The sequence below is a fragment of the Dasypus novemcinctus genome, chromosome 12 (genome assembly GCF_030445035.2).
Source record: "Dasypus novemcinctus isolate mDasNov1 chromosome 12, mDasNov1.1.hap2, whole genome shotgun sequence".
Taxonomy (NCBI): Eukaryota; Metazoa; Chordata; class Mammalia; order Cingulata; family Dasypodidae; genus Dasypus; species Dasypus novemcinctus.
The window spans coordinates 12,112,615-12,132,324 of record NC_080684.1 but is presented as its reverse complement, the minus strand read 5'-3'; the positions used below and the strand labels follow the sequence as shown (position 1 = coordinate 12,132,324).

The window sequence follows — 19,710 nt, the reverse complement described above, 5'->3', positions numbered from 1 at the left end:
ATGCTGCCTCCTTGATTCACTGTCCAGAACAGTGCCTGGCAGCTAATAAGTGGTAAATGAATATTTGCTGAATGACTGTCCCTCATTTCCTAGCCAAAATAGATTAGTCCAGTGATGGGAACCCCACTCTTTCCCTGGGAGTTTAAACTAGCCATTCTCTCTGGAGTGCTGTAAACTCATCTTCAGTGTGAAAAGAGAATGAGGCACATATGAATAGAGAGGTCAAACAGAGAGCATCCTGACAGAAGTCGAGCCCTGGTTCTAGTTCTCTCAATGTCCAGAATACATTCTTTCCTTGGTCTCTATGAAATACCCCAAAATACTTACAGGAACTTACCTCTTTAACTTGAGCAAATTTGGTTATTGATTTCTGTTGCTTACTACTAAAAGATCCCTTACATTAAGAGAACACGATTCTGTTCTTGAATAAGTTCAAAATAAACATCCTAAAGTAAATGGTCCCCAAAAAGTGAAAGTGAGGGTAAAATGTTAAAGGTCCAATTCTAATTTCCTGAATGAACAATATATGTAAAATATGGACAATGGTTAACTTACTTTAATGAAAGTGTGGTTTGATATGGAGACATTCTCTTCACAATTTATAAATTCTTTATTATGCCTTACGTAGGTCCTATTTATGGGCAAAGGGTTATTTTCATGCATTTCTCTAAATAAGAATACACGTACTCAAAAATTCATTTTAGCCCTAAAACCATTTTTTGAAATTAAGTTTGGTATAATTCTACCTCATACTTATTTTCCTTAGGCAATGAATAAAGTACAACATTAAACAAAATAGTTGAAAAACCTAATTACAACATCGCATAGCAAATGAAGGCTGGAGGACAAATTAAAATGCATCCTAAACTGAAATTCAGAAATAAAGAGTTCTATCTTCGAGAAGAAAAATTAAATAACTAGCAACAAGACATTCATGAGTTTGGGTACTTACCAAACAAACGCTGATGGAACAGAAATTTGCCAGCTATTAGTCCTATGAGAATGGCAAGTAGCCATAGAAGCACCTTCAAGATCCTCCAGCCAACTTCTCTAGGGTATTTATTTGTTACAAATGAAAAACAGTTTCCAACAACAATAACATTGGCTTCTGTTTGGCTATGAGAAACTGGATCCTCCGCAAATATCAAGAAATTGAAGAAGATCACCAAATAAGCCACAATCAGGCGAGACCAGGGATGCTGGAAATAGTAGCGGAAGTCGTTACCCATCCTTCAAAGCTCCGATCCCGTAGTTTACCTGTATAAGACAAGAACACGCGATCAGACCAAAACTCACGGGGTCTCTCTCCCCCTGCTACCATTTCAAACCTATAACAGCTTAATTAAGAAGTAGCTGGAAAAGATGATGCCTGTACTTACATCAACCAGACAAGTGTGAGATTGGGGAAAGTTAACATGGCCCCTCTCCCACTATCTAACCGTATTTCTGATCCATTGACGATAAAAGAAACAAAAGGAAGGGACAAGAGAGGTCAGAACACTGTCCAAACCCGAGATGATGACTGAGATATGTCAAAGTCCTCTCAGGAGGATATGCAGAATATAAAGACAATAGAATTTTTTCCTCTTTTATGCTATTATTTTCATCTTATAATCACAATACAGAGTCATTTAAAAATTAAAACAATATTAATCGAGTACAGATTAACAAAAAATAAGCAATTCCTGTACCCAAATCCCTTTCCTTGGAGTTAGATCACACGACAGTGTGCCACAGCAGTGCAACGCGCTGTGGTGGGATGACGTATGGGAGCCCTGTGGATTACGTGTGATTGATTTGTAAGCACACAACTTTTCTAGTTAAAAAAATAATTTTAAAAGACATTCTACTAAGTGATAGAAACTAAACAAAAAGTACTATATACTGTATGATTCCATTTATAGAAAACGTAAATATTAATAAATCTACAGAGGGAAGAGGATTCGGCTCAACTGATAAAGCATCCGTCTACCACACGGGAGGTCCGCGGTTCAAGCCCCGGGCCTCCTTGACCCGTGTGGAGCTGGCCCACGCGCAGTGCTGATGCACACAAGGAGTGCCCTGCCACGCAGGGGTGTCCCCCGTGTAGGGGAGCCCCACGCGCAAGGAGTGCGCCCCATAAAGAGAGCCGTCCAGAGCGAAAGTGCAGCCTGCCCAGGAATGGTGCCACACATGGAGAGCTGACACAGCAAGATGACGCAACAAAAAGAAACACAGATTCCTGTGCCACTGACAAGAATGCAAGCAGACACAGAAGAACACACAGAGAATGGACACAGAGAGCAGACAACTGGGGCGGGGAATGTGGGGATAAATAAATCTTTTTTTAAAAAATAGCTAAATCTAGAGAAACAGAAGTAGATAAGTGGGTATGTAGGGCTGTGGACTCATAGTGCTACTGAGAGGTGACTGTTAAGGGGCTTAGGGTTTTTCTTTTTGGAGTAATGAAAATGTTCTAAAATTGAGTGTGGTGATGAATACACAACTCTGTGATTCTACTAAAAGCTACTGACTGCACACTTTGGATGGACTGTACGGCATGTGAACATATCTCAATAAAACTGCTTTTTTAAAAAAGATCACAACAATTTAGTGGATATCCTTTCAGATATTTTTTCTACACTTTTACAAATGTGTGCACGTGTATTAAGTTTTACAAAAACGTTCAGTCTAGTTGTCAAATAACGTCAACACAGAGTAAGTTTCAGGAAGGAGCTGGTCTATGGTAAAGTAGTTGTGCCCAGGAGGGCCTGGGCGACTGCTCGTGGGGAGTGAGGAAGAAAGAGGAAGGAGCAGGGAAACTCTCACACGGGAGAACACGTCCATGCTGGATGAGGAAGGACTAGCAGGGCCCACCTCCCCGGGGAAGAGGGTAAGGATGCTCAACCCGGGCAGTGGAAAAGGCATACAAGAGGCATGGAAGTATTCTAGGAAATTACAAAACACGCAGCACACCGGCAGCACTGAGTCATTACCAGACACGCACTGGAAGTGCATCTGTTAAAATGCAGATGTCCAGGCCCCACCTCCAAAGTGCGGCTCAGTCTCCTCTTTCCTCCTTGGGAACCAGCCTGCCCATAAACAACACAAGCTGCATCCCTCCCTCGGGGAGGCTTGCCACGTGCATCAGGCCCAGTGACTGCGAGATTAAGTCTAATTCTGGGGTTCGATTTTGAGCGAGCCCACTTGGCTCTCAAACTAAGCTCCGTCTCATTTTTTAGGGGGAAAAAACCTAAAAATTGTATTTAAAATAATCACAAAGGCCGTCGTCGACTGCAATCTGCCTTTTTTGTTTGTTTGCTTGCTTGCTTGTTTTTGTCTTCTCTTACAACACCTTTAGGACTCAGAGAGAGGTGGGCTTATTTTCTGGGCCCTTGAGAGCCTACAGTACTGTACCTGTTCTGTTCTGGACATCTGCATGCATCTTTTTTTCATTATTGTTTACAACCTTCTGATACAGACAGTATCATTCCCATCACTTCACTGTTCAGAGGAGTGACCTGCAGCCACAGAGAACAGATAACACGCCCTAAATCCCGCAGTGGGATCATCATCCCCCCTGCAGGCAAACCAGCTCGAGGCATTTTCCTTATCACAGAGGGCAGAGCCCAGGGGCTCATCCTTGGGGGGACACAGTCTTCTCCAGAGACAGTTATATTAACTCTGTAATATATACTTCCATGGCCAAGGAAAAGACACATAAGTGAAAAAAGCTCTCAAGAACCATAAACAATTTGGGAAAAAAGTATCCAACAATAAACACTCTCGTTTTTTACACATGTCTAAAAGTACGAAAATCAAGCTGCAAGCGTGAAGTAGCCCTAAATCAACGGAAGATCTGAGAATGGGCTCTGAGCCCCCAAGCTCCAGTCCAATATTCTGGGCTGATTGAATGCCAATTAAACCCATAATCTAAATTAGTGAGCATTTGTCTTAACTGTTTTAGAAAAGCAGTTAAGGACTGGCAATACAATTCAGCAAAACAAAGAGTCACTGAGTCTCAGATTCAAAGCCTTCTAAGCAATTTCATATCCCTTAGGATCTTTAGTCCCAGGAGCTGCTGCTCAGATCACTAAGGAATAGTTACTCTCACAAGACTCTGTGTGTGTGTGTATGAGGCTCAGCACTCACCGCAGCAGCAGGGACCTACCTGTGTGTTTCTCACACCAAAGAAAGCAGAGCAAGTTGTGAAGAACAAAAACAAACCGTGCATTTTCATGCTATCCAATGTGCAAAATTGCCAGCCTGGGTCAGATGCCACCTCAATTTCATGCAATATCCTTGGACATGTACAAAGACCACCAAAACGAGAAATGCACAGAAGACGTCTTGTCTTGAAGCAGAAATCGCTCCTCCATGCCCGTCAGAGGTGGTCGGGAGTGTCATTTAAGAAGCTCCATAACAGGTTCCTAGTTTGCTTCTGTTACCACTGAGGAATTCTGGTGGAGTTGCTACCACCACACACACACACACAGTCAAGGCAGCAGGATTTGGAACTATGAATATATTTGACCTTGATTCCTTTATTAATAAATTCTCTGTGGAGAGTTGACATATTCTTATTTTTTATTATTTTTTTAACTACAGAATCTTTCCCTGTGAACTCTGTAATCTCCATATACCCAAACTGAACTTTTTTTTTTTTTAATTGGGACTAGCTGTTTCTCTCCAGCATTTATAATGTTTTAAAAGAGAACTATGGGGAAGCAGATGTGGCTCAAGAGCTCCTGCCATGGGAGGTCCCTGGTTTGGTTCCTGGTGCCTCCTAAAGAAGACAGCAAGCTGGCATGAAGGGCAAGCATGTCAAGTTGATGCAATAAGAGACACAATAAGAAAAACATAATGAGAGATACAGGGAATGGAGGTGGCTCAATGGAGGTGGCTCAAGCAATTAGGCACCTCCCTCCCATATCTGAGGTCCCGGGTTCAGTTCCCGGTGCCTCCTAAAGAAGCAAGGAAGACACAGCAAGTCAAACAACGAAGGGGATGGGAAGAAATAAATAAAATCTTTTAAAAATTAAAATTGGGAAGTGGACTTGGCCCAGTGGTTAGGGTGTCCGTCTACCACATGGGAGGTCCACGGTTCAAACCCCGGGCCTCCTGACCCGTGTGGAGCTGGCCCATGCGCAGTGCTGATGTGTGCAAGGAATGCCGTGCCACGCAGGGGTGTTCCCCGCGTAGGGGAGCCCCACGCACAAGGAGTGTGCCCCGTAAGGAGAGCCACCCGGTGCGAAAGAAAGTGCAGCCTGCCTAAGAATGGCACTGCCCACATGGAGAGCTGACACAACAAGATGATGCAACAAAAAAGAAACACAGGGAAACGGACTTTGGCCCAGTGGTTAGGGCGTCCGTCTACCACATGGGAGGTCCGCAGTTCAAGCCCCGGGCCTCCTTGACCCGTGTGGAGCTAGCCCATGCACAGTGCTGATGCGCGCAAGGAGTGCCGTGCCACACAGGGGTGTCCCCCGCGTAGGGGAGCCCCACGCGCAAGGAGTGCACCCATAAGGAGAGCCGCCCAGCGCGAAGGAGGGAGCAGCCTGCCGAGGAATGGCGCCGCCCACACTTCCCGTGCCACTGACGACAACAGAAGCGGACAAAGAAACAAGACGCAGCAAAAACACAGACACAGACACAGAAAACAGACAACGGGGGAGGGGAGGGGAATTAAATAAATAAAAATAAATCTTAAAAAAAAAAAAAAAAAAGAAACACAGATTCCCGTGCCGCTGACAACAACAGAAGCGGACAAAGAAGACGCAGCAAATAGACACAGAGAACAGACAACTGGGGCGGGGGGGGGGGGAGGGGAAAAGAGGAGGGAAATAAATAAATCTTTAAAAAAAAAAAAGAAAAATTAAAATTGAAAAAAGAGAGCTATGCAGTACTGAGAGCAATAATCTTGCACTAACACCTTGTGGTAGTTTGGAGCTATATGTACCCCAGAAAAACATGTTCTTTAACTGCATCCATTCCTGTGGGCCTGGACCTTTGTAAGTAGGACCTTTTGATGAGGCTAGTTCAGTTAAGGTATGGCCCATCTCAATCACGATAGGTCTTAATCTCATGGTTGGAATTCTTAAGTGGAATAAAACTCAGACAGAGAGAGAAAAAGCCACAGAGGGAGCAGCCAGAAGCTGAACATCAACAGAATCCAGAAGAGAAGGGAGAGACGAGGAGACACCACCATTTGTCTTGCCATGTGACAGGCTAAGGACCAAGTCCTGCCAGCCGCCAGCCTCTGAAAACCAACGTCTTCAAAGAGAAAGCATAGCCCTAATCATGCCTCGATTTGGATTTCTAGCTAAACCTCGAACCATGAGCTAATAAATTCCCATTGTTTAAGTCAATGCACAGCATGATACTTGCTCGAGCAGCTCAGGAAACGAAAACATACCTGATCTTATTTTTAATTCCCATAAGTATGTCATGAATGGCACTATGCTTGCCATGTTAGAGGAGGCTCAGCACAGTAACCTGTTTAATTCACACACTCAGTAAATGGAAGATCCAGCATTTGAATCTAGATCTCTTGTTCTTTCTAGGACACCAGAAAGCTGGAAGTACTTCTTCCAATAAGATATTTCCCATCATATTTACAACTTATTCTTTACTTTCACTGATAATTTCGGTGACTTAGATACTAACAGAATGATACAGCTACAGGACCCAACTTTTATGTTGTGCTAAATGCATTTGATATCTATACTTGCCTCATAACCCAGAAGCTAAAGTGATGTCTTTTAAGGGTTCCAAATGTCAAAAATCTACCGAATAACTTAGCTAAAACCTGAACTTAATGCCCACCTCATGACTTTATACACGAGGTTGCCAAAAGTTGGCCTAGTCTTCTAGCTCCTTAGGCACCATGACGTGATCCAGAGCAACAAAACTGCTTTCACCTCTGTAGTTCCCCATAAAGCATCTAGAGGATCAGCATGGTCATCTGTTGATTCTAATTTCAACAATCCAGCATGGAAGTTGTTCAAGTTAACTCCACTATACACCATACGTGGTCTGCAAAATCATTTCATTTTTTAAAATTCAATTCCACAGCCATGGGGGAGACTATGCTTTTACCTTAGCTCTTGGCATATCATAGTGAAATTAATTTTTGTGCTTGTGTCCCTCAATAGCTCCTAGCTCCTGAGAGGAGGGGCTCGTTCCTTCCAGGACACGGTCAGTACAGAGCTCACAGCGGGCATCGACAAGCATCTATTGAATGAGGCGAATGGCGCACTCTGGAAGAGAAGCCCCCTCATTGTTTCAGCAAAACGAAAGGGCAGAGCGACCTGCCACTCAGCCCCCACTGAGGGAACAAGCATCGGGCAAACACTGCGACAGAGACTCGGTCAATAGCAGGGCTGATGCACTCCCCCCAGTACCACCTCATTTCCGGCACCAGATTCTGCATTATTTCTGTGACCACTCACAGCTAAAATCTACTGAGTGCTTACTGTACAGCAGACACTAGGCTTAACAGCTTCACACGCATGTCTCGTTTAGATTTCAGAGCAGCCCAGTAAAGAAAATATTCCTGTTTTCCCCATTTTCACAAATACTGAAACAGAGACCTAGAGAAGTTTAATAACATATACAAAGTCACAAAACTAGTCAATGGCAGAGCCAGGATTCAAACCCAAGCCACGTAACTTCAGTCTACTAATACACTATGTTGCCCCTCACTAGAACATAAATTCTGAAATCATGCCCTTTACATGTTGGTTAGAAAGTTCCTGATAATGAAGTCAATCTCATACAAAAGACTCGCATAATTCTAGCATGAATGAATGTACCACTACTATTCAAATTGTCCTTGGTGGCGTGATCAGAAAGAATTGTGATCATGAGGCCACAGAATTCAAGCATTTTTTCCTTCTTTGAACATCAACATAAAGTAAAGCTGATAGGAGTATTCTTTTGCAATGCATCACTGATGTTCATTCTGTATTTTATCAATTAGATTTATACATAACACTGCAGCTTCAGATCTAGACTAGTCCACACCTTAAAACCCTCTCTTACGTAAGACATCATTAGGTAGATGCCCATATCAGTATCTCAGCAGCCTCCGCTGTTTTGCTTAACACTGGCAATGCTGATGTTAGTCCTTGCAGGCTGAACTAGATACTGGTTCTGACAGTCCACGGGCCTTTAGTCTGGGTTTCTCACTCTAGATGGATGAGCACTTATACTGGAAATTAGGCATGCCACCCATTTTGCTACAAGTCAGTATTTTACTGGTACTAAACGCTAAGAACAGTGAGGAATTCAAAAGAGAAATGGGAGTCATGTAAGGACACTCACATTGAAAGGACATTTTGAGCCCAGGCCTGGAAAAGACCATCTTATCAGTAACTCTTATGAGGTTGGTACACAGGATGCTTGGGAGTATTTTATGAGCGTTAAAGATAATCTGGGGCCAGAACAAGGGGGATTTAACAAAAAGGTCAGGTTGTTTTCCACTAAGTAGCAAATAAAGAATATCAAAGTTTTCAGAACAGAAGAGCAATACGGCTGATTGAAGCAGGGTTTTGGAAAGATCTCTCTGGCAGTTTGTAAAGGGTGAAAGGATATGGGGCGTTGTGGAAGTGCATCCACATTAGATGCAGCTCCAACAGTTAAGTAGAAGAGAATTAGGTCCTAACCTATGACAACATTGACGTTTTCATTGTTTGTGTGAATCAGGTACCCTTTCTTCATTACTCATTAGTGTCTTTACAAGAAATGAAAACCGTCAAGGATTTCAGGAGGGTGAATTTCATAATTCTTAGCAGGGACCCTGATTCCGGGAACAGTTTATCAATAATGGCAATTATAATGCAGGTGGACTATTTCACTCACATCAGCAAAAACCTGCGGATGTGTGTGGCAGGTTGACTTATGCACCCCATTGAGACCTGGTCCCGAGCCACAGTCCTGTGGGTTGAGGTCTTTGTAAAGAGGACCTCTTGAAGATGCCATTTTAGGCTACGGCGTGGCCCAAGTGAATGAAGCTGGGGCTTCACCCGGATTACTGGAGACTTTACAAAGAGAAAGAAACCAGGAGCCAGAATCAGAGAAGGCCGTGGGCTGGAGCCAGAAGGGAAGTCAGCAGGAACCCAGAAGAGAAAGCAGAGAACATCACCATGCGACGGCAAAGCCGAAAACCCTGCAGATTGGTGGCCAGCCTGGGCGCTACTGGCCCAGGGAGAAAGTAAGCCTTCCGGCCTCCAAAACCATGGGTTAGCCCAAATGCACCGTGCAGTACTTGTTACAGCAACACAAGGCACGACACTGCGTATGGGAGAAGCCCCTGATGAAGCGGTATACTGCACGAAAGGCATTATGATTAGCCAGGTAAACAGGACCCAAAGCCCAGCTATGCTAGTGCCGGATGCAGAATCTAGTTATACCAACTAGATCGCTGAACAGATTACTTTTCTTGTGAAGCACTATTCTAGGAAGGAAGGGGGATCTCTCCAGATTTTTGGAAGGTCCTCGCCTTAAATTAATGGCTCCTGTACTTCCCCTTACAGGACTTACTAGCGATGACTGTGCCCGATGCTCTGCCAAGATGTATTCTGTGAACTTTATTTCAGCACCTTGAATCCAATTTCATGAAAGAGAAAAAAAAACACAGTTTGCAAAAGACCTCCTCTATCTTCTTTTTCTGTGATATGCACCTTGTGAAGCACACTCCTACTGTTTTGGACAGATCTTAGCTGACTTGGCACCAAACTTGAAGGTTATTTTCTTCAATTACCTAGTGGCAGTGTTATCCTAACGTATGTAGAGTCATTTACAGCTACGAGAATACTTTTCACAATCATTTAATTGCTAGTATAAAATCATTTTAAGATTTGTATATCAAAAGGGGAAAGTCTTAAGTTATTTGATATTATTTTCTAAAAACAATAAATAATAATAGCCTATATTTACATCACTTTTTACCTTCCAGTATTTTTAATGGGCAAAAATCACCATTAGAATGACTACATAATTGACCGAGGAAATCAGGAGCATTTGTTTTCTGAAGGCAGCTTAAATGTAATGGCAAGAAGAGGGTCCACTGGAGTGCTACTTGACCCTGACACTTGCTAGTTCTGTGACCTTGTGCAAATCCCCAACCTCTTTGAAACTCCATTTCTTCACCAGTAAAATCCTAATGAAGCATTTTCCTCACGGGGCCATTGGGAAGGTGATGGGAACTTACGTCTATAAAGCTGCCTGGTCCCTTCCAGGTGCAGCCAGTCCTGGAGACCACAAGTGACTTTTGGTCATCTCCCATTAAAAATCGGCATGAAAATAACATTGACTCTATATTACATTTACTGAGTGCTTTTATTTGCAACAGTCAGCATTAAAAGATTTTAATACAACTTGATGAGGTAAACCTGAATATTATCTTTATTTTACAGATGTTCTGAGGCTCAAAAAGACTGTTACTTGTCCAATATCCAGAAAGTGGTCAAGTCCAGATTTCTCAATTCCAAAATAACCTTTATTCATGCATTTGTTCAATATTTACTGATTGACTATTCTATGCCAGGCACTGTCCTAAATGCTGGGGTTACAAACAAAGTTGCCGTAAACTTTATAGTCTAGTTGAGGGAAAGAGACATTTAGCAGGTATAAATTAAACACACAGGGAACAGATGTGGCTCGAGCAGTTGAGCGCCTGCTTCCCACATGGGAGGTCCCAGGTTTGGTTCCCGGTGCTTCCTAAAAAACAAACAAACAAACAAACAAACAAAAAACCAACTCAGGGGACATGATGGGGCTCCACGGTTGCGCTCTAGTTTCCCATATACAAGGTCCCCAGCCCCCGGTACCTCGCACACATACACACAAAACTTAAATACACAGTAGTTTAAAAAGCTGTAAGTTGATGGATAAAATTAAAATAGGAGGAAGTTAACAGGGAGTGTCAGGAGTGAGGGAAGTTGGAGAATGCCTTACTATAAGGTGACATTTGAACAGGGATATGAAAGGGAGGAAAGACTTTTCCATCCAGGAGGAACAGGAATGACAAAGACCTGAGGCAGATGCAAGCTTAGCATACTTAAGGAACAGCAAGGAGGCTCATGGGACTAAAAGGGCATGGGTGCAGGGGACAGTGAAAGGAGACGAGACTCCAGGGGTGGTATGCAATCAGACAACGGATGTCCGTGAGGACTTCCTAAGCACACAGACTTTCCACCCTCCATAAGAGGGGACGCAGAGGAGTAACACGATCTGACTTATACTTTAGAAGGCCCACTCTCTCTACTGGTAGAAAATGCTTTATAGGAGGTCAAGGAACAGAAGAGGAGAGGCTATTTTGGAAGCTGTTGCAATAATCCAGGTGAAAGGCAGTAACTTGGGCCAGGCTGGTAGGAGAGCTCAGATGCTGGATATGTTTAAAAGGAAGAGCTGAGGAGATCCGCTGATGAACTGACAAAACCCAAGATGGACCTGCCATTTACTAAGATGGAGAATGAGGAGATGAATCGAGTTGGACTACATGTAAGCAACTTAATAATAATTAACATTACTTAGTGCTTTTTATGTATTGGGCTGTTGGAAAGCACTTTTTGTGTATTATCTTTACTAATCCTTATTTCAACCCTTTGGCTTTTACTAGTGGAAAAATGGAGGCTCAGAGAGGTTATAACTTGCCCAAGGCCAAACAACTAGTAATTGGCAGAAAAAGGCAGACCTACCTTTTTATGGGTCCAAAGTCAAATCCCGAATTACTACTGTGCTCCCTACACTGTCCAGTATAAAATACAGAATAAAGTTCCTATGAGAAAGGAAGTAGGAGTAAGTACACTGGAATGACTTGCACCTAGCAGGCACTCAATAACTACTTGCTGATGGATGAATAAATAAGTAGATGGCTGAATAATAGGGGGATAGACCAATCTTGGGAGAGGGGGAAAAAAAAACACTGAAGATTCCATTCTGAGAAAGTTTAGACTCAAAACAATGGAACATCCAAAGCTGTAAAATGAGAAACGGCACAACGATGGGAAAAGCATATATATATATTGGACCTACCCTGAGGTAGGGGTAGGTCTTAGTATATTATCTTAAATTGCTGATAAAAAGCAAGCATGTGGAGATGATGCATAGCATTTTGTCATACAAGCGCCTTAAAAAAATAGCAATAATAACAGAAGTAAACAAGGAACTTCTTACTTTTAGTCCAATACAAGAGACCACACAGCCTTTCAAATAAGCAGCAGCCTTTTAAGTCAATCAATGAAACCACCGTAAGTGTTTTGCATAGATATCAGGATGGTATTTGTGGTACCTAGTCTCATTAAAGGATCAAATCCATACATCACTTCCTAGACTTCCTCTTCACTTTGTTTTTCAACCTTTAAGTCATTTTTTTCCTTTATTCTGGTCTTGCAGTCTTTGGGATAACACAGCAAAGTTGCATTGAAACAATGCAGATTTTCAAAATAGAGAATCCAACAACCAAGTAGGTGTGTGGGTCCTCCCAACAAAGACATTTCCAACTTTTCTCTGAAAGGGGAAAGGTTTATGAGTCGTTCATATTATAAAGATTGTTTTAAATCACCAATGAGTTCTCTTAATATTTTGGCCCTCCTTTTCAGAGATATCCCTTTATGATAAAGGACAGATCTCTGTGATCATATTCTAAACACATTTGGTCCAAGAAAATAATGGTTACTAAGTAAAGCAATAGTCACACAGGTCTGATGTTATTTTTTAAATGACTGGCGGTTTAAAGAAGCAAAATAACTAAAGCCGGCAAGTCCTGTTTTCTGAACACAAGGACGAAAAAAGGAGCACGTGGAGGGGAGATGAATGCCTCAGTCAAAACATCAAAACCCATAATTACCTTCCAAATTCCAAAAATGTTAGATTTTCTACTACTCTTGCTTAAGAAACCAGAAACACTTTTTTCTGAGGATGAAACATTAAGCCTGAAAGCTTCCTTAGAAGTTCTACCTTGGATTTCAGACAACAGATCATTTAAGTGGGGAGAAAATGCATTTCCTTATAGTCCACATTCTTCTCATTATTTTGGGGGTTTTTTTTGGTTCACTTGACTTACATGCACAGATAAAGAACATGTGATGTTTACTCCAGCCATCCACACACACATACACTGAGTTTATTGTTTTACAGTGGGAAGAATGAATAATGATACCCAAAGTGTTACCAATGTGGGCCTGTGACATTTTCAAAAATAGGAATAGAAAAGGCAGTTCTATTGAATCACGAGGAAGTTAGTAAACACCCAGAGACTCGTCTTTTTTTCTGGTATGGTTGATTGTGTTTTTAGGGAATCCACACGAACTGCAACCTGTTCGGTTAATTAACCGGCTCAGTTAATTAGCACACAATAGACAGGGCTTTGGACTCGATACCCGTCCCAGGAATCAGTGAAGCGAGGAAAGTTCAAGGTCTGCTCGGGTGGCGCCCCCGACCCCCGGGCCGGGAGTTGGGGGGCGCCCCGCCAGGCGATCGCCGAAGCCCCCCCCTCCCCGCGCCTGCCCCAGGGGCCGGGGCGCCGGCCTCCCCCCTCGACCCCGCCGCCCCCGCTGCGCGGACGCCCGCCTCGGCGAGGGCGAGCCCGGGACGCGGGCCCGGGGCCGGCGCCGCCTCGTGCGCGCAGGCGGCGGCGGGGGGCGGCGGGGGCGGCGGGGGCGGCGGGGCGCATCCCGCCCGCGTACTCACCCGGCGGGGCTCCGCGGGGCTCCGCGCGTCCGCGCTCGGGAGGCCGCGGCGAGCTCAGCCCTCGGCCGCGGGCGGCCTGGCTGGGAAGCGCGGCGACCCCGAGCCGCGGCGCCGCTGCGGCCGCGCCGTCACCGCGCTATAAATACCCGCGCGGCCGCCGCCTGCGCGCGGCGCCCCCTGCGCCCGCGGCTCCCGCACCGCCCGGCGGCGGCGAGGGCGACGGCGGCGCGCCGGGCCCGCGGGGGCTCCAGCTGCGCGCCGCCCGCCCCCGCGCCCTCCCCGCGCCCTCCCCGCGCGGCCCGGCCCGCTCCTGCAGGCCGGCGGGGACGGCTCGGGGGCCGCGGGGGGGCGCTTCCCGGCTCCCGGGCCCGGCTGCGCAGCAGCGGCCCCTTCTTCCTGGGGGGGTCGCTAGAAGAAACCCACCGTCCTTCGGGGTCCAGTGAGGTTCCCGGGTGCAGGGTCCTCCGGCGCTGCAAACTTTCCCGTGCTGGCTCGCGTCACAGAGCATCCTTTCTGCTTTTGTCTGCTGGAGAGGGGGCCGGGGGTGGGAGGGGGTGGGCGCAGAGAAGGCCGCGAGGAGCATGAAAAGTTTGAGACTTTCCAGCCCGTGTGCTCTGACACGCTCTCATGCACTCACATGTACTCACACATATTCCTTCGTACACACGCATACATACGCTTAGAGGCACAGAGCACACGTGTAAGTACCCATACACTCACACGTGCCCACCTCGATACACAGGTTCATGCACATGCATGTGCTGGAAAACACAGGCACACATACAATACGTACACATATATACACACGGGCAGTGATTCTGAATCATTTTGCAGATAGGCTCTCAGGAGCCTGTCATTCTGTAGTGCTTAAAATGACTCATCTGCAGAATGGGACAGGAAGACCTTTGGACCACACTTGACCTGTCCATTTTTTCCCTGACACAACCTCCTTTCCATCAAAAATACGGGAGGCTTTTGTTTCCTTCCGCATCCAACAGCAATTGCTATCCATTTATCAGTTGCTTCTAATGTGTTAAAATCATTGCTGATTTTCCATGCTGATGGAAGTGATCCCTAATTTGTGTAGTCAAGTGGAAACTGGGATGATTCAAATTGGCCCACGTAGCCCACTGAGGAGGGGAGAATGAACCCCTCTCCTGGACGGAAAAGGTGGTTCAAGGATGGGTTGCTCAGCAGGAGGGACACTGAAAAGACGTGCGCAGGTTTTGAGGTAGGCTGGAAAGAGCCATTCCCAAGCCCTGCGGCGTAGGTCGTCAGCACCGGGATAACTGGGCGTTCACTGGCGTACTTCCCATCAGTTCCACACCTTTTCTAGCTTTCTAGGCTCCTAGGATAATCCCGAGTATCTAGCTACTTCGTAGCCATAGTTTGTGGTCGTTTTATGGAGCTCTTAGCTTAGCAAAAGTCCCTTTTGTGAAGCACTGACAAGTTTTCTGAGAGACTTATTCCTTCTGCTGCATCATCTAGCACTATGCACAATTTACTGTGATACTGCTTACATTTTGTTATGCTTTTTTGCAACTTCTTTTTCTTTCTCACTCAGCTATGGCCTCTGAGGGCAGAGACTAAATCTTACTCGTCTTTGCATCTTCAGCAGCACATATTGGCTCGATAAATAGTGCCTTCATTCTGTGATTATTCATTAGATTCTTTTGTGTTTTTGTAATTACAATGAGGATCATTTTCCAAAGAATTATTAAATGTGTAACAATTTAACATGGGTTTTGTGCTATTTTCCCTGGATCTCCATTTGAAGCAAGGACACTTCAATCAGTTGAAACCGGAAAATATTAAAGCTTGAAAAACTATCAAAACATAGTGTAATACTGAGTTCTTGGAGAAAACAAACAAGCAAAAAAACAGAAGACTCCTTCCCCATCATTGAGAGACAGACTAAAAAACACAATTTTTCAGTGTTTCAAGTGGAGTGAAAATCACTCATTAGGTTCCCTTCTGTCTCCTCGAGAGAAAGAACTCCCAGCACTCCACGATCGTTTGAATTATATGGGCACCTACTAGAATGAACTTCAAATAGTCAGTATTAAAATGTCCGGCCTCAGTTACAAGGAGCGTATCACTCTTCCTCTAGGTTTCCGTTTTCTTAATATATGGTTTCTTTCCCTTTAATAGTAATTTTATTTTATTATTTATTATTAAAATTAAGGCAAACGCTTGTGCCCTTTGCTTCTGCAGCCACGCAGGACCCTCCAGGTCAGCCTTAGCTCAGGACCAGGCAGAGGAACAGCCTCTACGCTCTGATCTGTGTCACCACGATGTGTAGTGATAAAAACCCAATTCCTGACAGCTTACGGTGCCCCCGGCATTGAGACACTTAACCTTTGCCACAAGCCTGTGAGATAACTGCCATGAGCATCACCCCCACGTTTACATTTGAAGGCGGAGGCACAGAGACAACTCCTGCAGGCTCTCACAGCTAGTCAGAACGGTCCTGTGGCTCCGGAGCCCACCTTTTAACCGCTCCTCCTACACTTCCTCCTTATTTACTAGGAAAGACTGTGGGGTTTGTGGTTGAGAGACATGGAGTAGGGAATGTCGGTGTGAATTCTGGTCCCACCACTTAACCCCTACAACCTAGGCCAACTGGTGCTCTAAAATTGCAGTAGGAGCCCCGGATCTCTTTCATCGCCATCGAAGTGGTGAGATGTTGGGTCTGGATGTGGACTTAGGGGTTCAAAATAGGTCATTTAGTCTGATCAAGAGGAAATTCTGGGGCGGCGGACTTGGCCCAGTGGTTAGGGCGTCCGTCTACCACATGGGAGGTCCACAGTTCAAACCCCGGGCCTCCTTGACCCGTGTGGAGCTGGCCCATGTGCAGTGCTGATGCGCGCAAGGAGTGCCCTGCCACGCAGGGGTGTCCCCACATAGGGGAGCCCCATGTGCAAGGAGTGCGCCCCGTAAGGAGAGTTGCCCAGCGCGAAAGGAAGTGCAGCCTGCCCAGGAATGGCACCGCACGCATGGAGAGCTGATGCAGCAAGATGACGCAACTAAAAGAAACACAGATTTCCGTGCTGCTGACAACAGAAGCCGACAAAGAAGACGCAGCAAATAGACACAGAGAACAGACAACCGGGGTGGGGGGGAGAAGGGGAGAGAAATAAATTAATTAATTAATTTTTTAAAAAAAAGGAAATCCTCCTCTGAATTTAGACTACCTTTCTACCTACACCCCAGTCTTTTTCCATCTCCATCACTGCACACAGATCTGTTAGATGTTTTAAATGATGTGGCGTGTGTAAAGCACACACACAGTGTCAGGTACTTAATAGGTGCTCAATAAAGACCATTCTTCCTTCCCATCAATTTTACCACTCTATGAAACCTTCCCTCAGGGCTCTGATCTATTAGTCAAGGACACAGATGGTGATTAGCCATTTCTCCAATACTGGCTAGCAGTCGTTTTCAAACAGTATTACTAGAAATCCCAGGAAGAAACCAAGATGGCAGGACTTCCGATCTACCACTCATCCCAGCCATATTTTAAGTCGGACTTTTATATACTGGGGGTATCAGCAAATTGGCCACAATTACAGAATGTCAGGATATTGCTGGCAATAGCATTATCAAATCACACTATCCAGTCATTTGCCTACTGCCTTTCTGCATATAGAGTCAAACCTACAGGCAGGCTTAGAATGTGTCTTGTTGATATATAAATCCTTTGTAAAGCCTAATCCAAGAGTTCAAAAATCAGTAGTAACCATATGAGATACGATGCTTTTCTATTCACCTCATCTGTCCCAGTAAATTAATAGTATAGTTTACCTTGTACTTGAAAAAGAAAAAGATGAGCTCAATGAGCATTTCAAAAATTGGTGAAAACTTTGATTATGACCAGCCGTATCCTCTCCAAATAATCCTTTCAAAGTAAGAAGACACTACAACTAGAAGAATCAGTAACCTCCAAAGCAATTAGGAAATACTTTCTTAAGTGATTTAAGGGACTTCAGATGAAACTATTTTTAACTTCCAATAGGTCAACCTGGATGATGTTAATCGCACACTCCAAACATAAACAGCATAATTTCCTCATTGCCAAAGAGGCAGGAATAGAACTTTGAACATGAGCCATCATTTTCTTCTGATATTGAAAAGGCATTGATGCTGCTGCCAGGATTTTCCTCTGTAGTCCAAATTTCAAATGCCCATCTCGAACTCTCTCAAAGTACCACGGTAAGAGTTCAGGCTGTATGCCCTGAATGTTGGCTGGGGAAGATGGTCATCACACGTCTTCTGCTTGTAATATTAGACAGAGCCTGCGCTCAGGAATCTGACAAAGCTTGGCTTGAGTCTTGGTTTTGCCACATTGTAGCAATGTGATAGTCAGTGGATTACTCGACTTCTCTGAGCTTCTTTACATTAGTAGTACAGGCAGGTTGCTAGAGGGATTACATAATATATGTCACACTTTTAGCCTTTGGACTGGTACATATTAAGTTCTCCATAAATGTTAGCTCTTTTAATTATTAGTATTATTCATCTCCCTACTCTGCTTAGAGTCTGCACGTCCCACAGAATTTCTTTAACTAAGGGACTGACTTACTGGCCCCAAGCCCATAAGTGGCTGGGCGATGGGACCTCCCTGCAGAGTTTTTAAAAGCAGGGGAGTCCCGCACACAGAGTGTAGGCTGGCAGGCACGTGGGAGGAGAGCTGTGGCAGGAGGTGGCCTGCGTGGCCCCTGGCGCCTACAAGGGATTGTCCTGCCTAAGGACAGCCCTCCTTTCCAAGCCTCCTACGTCGCGAGATGACTGAGAGAGACCCTTCCTCCTGTGCCCACGCCCTTCAGCGCCCTTCCCGGCCTCTTCCAGCTTTCTCCCCGGCCCCAGCCCCACTCCAGCGTGCTCGAAGGCCCTACGGACGGAGGGTTGTCTCCCTTCTTGGGCGCAGAGCTTGCCTGGGCTTGGTGATGACCTCGTCCACGGGAAGGTGACTGCAGGTTTTATTTACTTTTATATTTTTTCTGACTGCCGGTTTTAAATGGCAAATTTGCCTTTGGGCAACTCCTGGGTGACCTTCCCTTTTTCCCAGGTTTGGTTTCATCTAGAGCAAAAAAATTTTTTCTCGTTCTTCAAAACTCTTTCTACCAGGCCCCTTTTAGGCTTTGATAGACCGAGTTGAAGTTGGTGGGTGGGGGAGCTTGATTTGAGGGAAGACAAAAATACACTGGCCTTCGCGCGCTCTTGATTTCACGCAAAGTACCAAATGCACCACTCAATCAATAAGCATATTCAAAGCAACTAATCCCTAAAAGCGCTATAAGGTGCTGAGGTTTCAAAGATAAATACAGCGTGTTCCTTCCCTCTAGGGATCCCACGGGCTAAATGAGATGACAAGAGATGGTCTCTAATCACCGTAAAGAGCAATGCAAGGTGACACGCCATCAACGCCAAATGAATTTTACTGACCACAAGCGTTAGAGAAATTTGAAATGGAGAAATAAAGCCATCCTTGAGAATTGCTGCAGAAGGCCGGGTGAAGGAAGAAGCTTGAGACACATGAAAGGAGAAGGAGAATTTAGATGAAGAAAAAAAGGAAAGTAAAGAATCCCAGGCAAAGGGGAGCAGCATGGAACAGAAGGTTCTCAGCAAAACGTGCTTACGCAGGGACGGAAGATGGAGAGGAGGAGAGTAAGGGAAGGGTAAGCAAGAAAGGAGGGCAGGATGAAGAAAAGAAGCGAGGAGGAGAGGAATGTTGTGGTGTGTTCACAGGAGCGGGGACTGATGGGGGATAATGAAAGACACCATTTGGACAAGTAGGGAAAAACAGATCGTTGAGAATGGACCTCTCCATCCCAGCCGTTTTGTCAGTAAGGGGCAGGGAGATGGGATAGGTGAGGGTAAATAGAAGATAAGAGAACTAATAATTGGCACAGGAATTTTAAACAGTAAGAAATGAAAACCGAGTGCTTCTGTAGTTTGAAGGCAGCAGATGTGTTTACATGTAGCCAATGAAATGAACAGAAGCAAGCCTCGCCCTCTGCCTTCTTGCGGTGAGCT

At 45.0% G+C, this 19,710-nt stretch overlaps 1 protein-coding gene across 4 annotated transcripts in view; it reads right to left on the bottom strand.

The window, feature by feature from the left end:
* TMEM117 (transmembrane protein 117) overlaps positions 1–14,346 on the bottom strand; it is a 574,260-nt gene extending 559,914 nt beyond the window's left edge. For 3 of the 4 annotated variants that reach the window (XM_058307848.2, XM_058307849.2, XM_058307847.2), the window contains exons 1-2: positions 13,675–13,868; positions 953–1,257 (exon numbers count right to left, since the gene is read on the bottom strand). In XM_058307848.2, coding sequence (XP_058163831.1) covers positions 953–1,229 — 277 coding nt within the window. In that variant the 5' untranslated portion in view covers positions 1,230–1,257; positions 13,675–13,868. Of the gene's footprint in view, positions 1–952; positions 1,258–13,674; positions 13,869–14,097 lie in introns of those variants that run through there. The other variant, XM_004447901.4, reaches the window with a different exon arrangement.
* Between the last annotated feature and the right edge of the window lie 5,364 nt (positions 14,347–19,710).